The 508-nt window shown below is 57.3% G+C and overlaps 1 protein-coding gene across 2 annotated transcripts in view; it reads right to left on the bottom strand.

The window, feature by feature from the left end:
- The window catches only part of LOC102247083 (transient receptor potential cation channel subfamily M member 1), a 19,122-nt gene that overhangs the window by 1,324 nt on the left and 17,290 nt on the right, over nucleotides 1-508 (bottom strand). For both annotated transcript variants that reach the window (XM_014543578.1, XM_014543577.1), the window contains one exon: nucleotides 371-421. In XM_014543578.1, coding sequence (XP_014399064.1) covers nucleotides 371-421 — 51 coding nt within the window. The remainder of the gene's footprint in view (nucleotides 1-370; nucleotides 422-508) is intronic.

Raw genomic sequence — 508 nt, 5'->3', positions numbered from 1 at the left:
GATGTTTCCATCTCTCTCTCCCTCTCCCTTCCTCTCTGAAATCAATAAAAGTAAATTTTTTTAAAAGTGCCCTGGCCGGTTTGGCTCAGTGGATAGAGCTTCGGCCTGCAGACCACAGGGTCCCGGGTTCGATTCCTGTCAAGGACACGGACCTCGGTTGCAGGCTCCTCCCCAGGCCCGGGACCCTGGTCGGGGTGCCTGCAGGAGGCAACCCATCGATATTTCTCTCTGTCTTTCCCTCTCTCTTCCACTCTCTCTAAAAATCAATGGAAAAACACCCTTGGGCGAGAATTAACAAAAACAAACAAACAAACAAACAAACAGCCACGTAAGGACGTCCACGGCGCGGAGCGTGAACGGGCAGACGCACCTTCTTGACGTCCCTGACCAGCAGGTGGAGCGTGTTGGGCGGCCCGAGTCTCTGCAAGGCAAGCGTCCAGCCGTGACTGCGGCTCCTCCTCGTCCCCGTGGGGCCAGCCCTGCCCTGCCTGCCCGTGGAATCGCGGGC

The sequence above is a fragment of the Myotis brandtii genome, unplaced genomic scaffold (assembly GCF_000412655.1).
Source record: "Myotis brandtii unplaced genomic scaffold, ASM41265v1 scaffold329, whole genome shotgun sequence".
Taxonomy (NCBI): Eukaryota; Metazoa; Chordata; class Mammalia; order Chiroptera; family Vespertilionidae; genus Myotis; species Myotis brandtii.
This window is presented reverse-complemented; position numbering and strand designations above follow the sequence as displayed.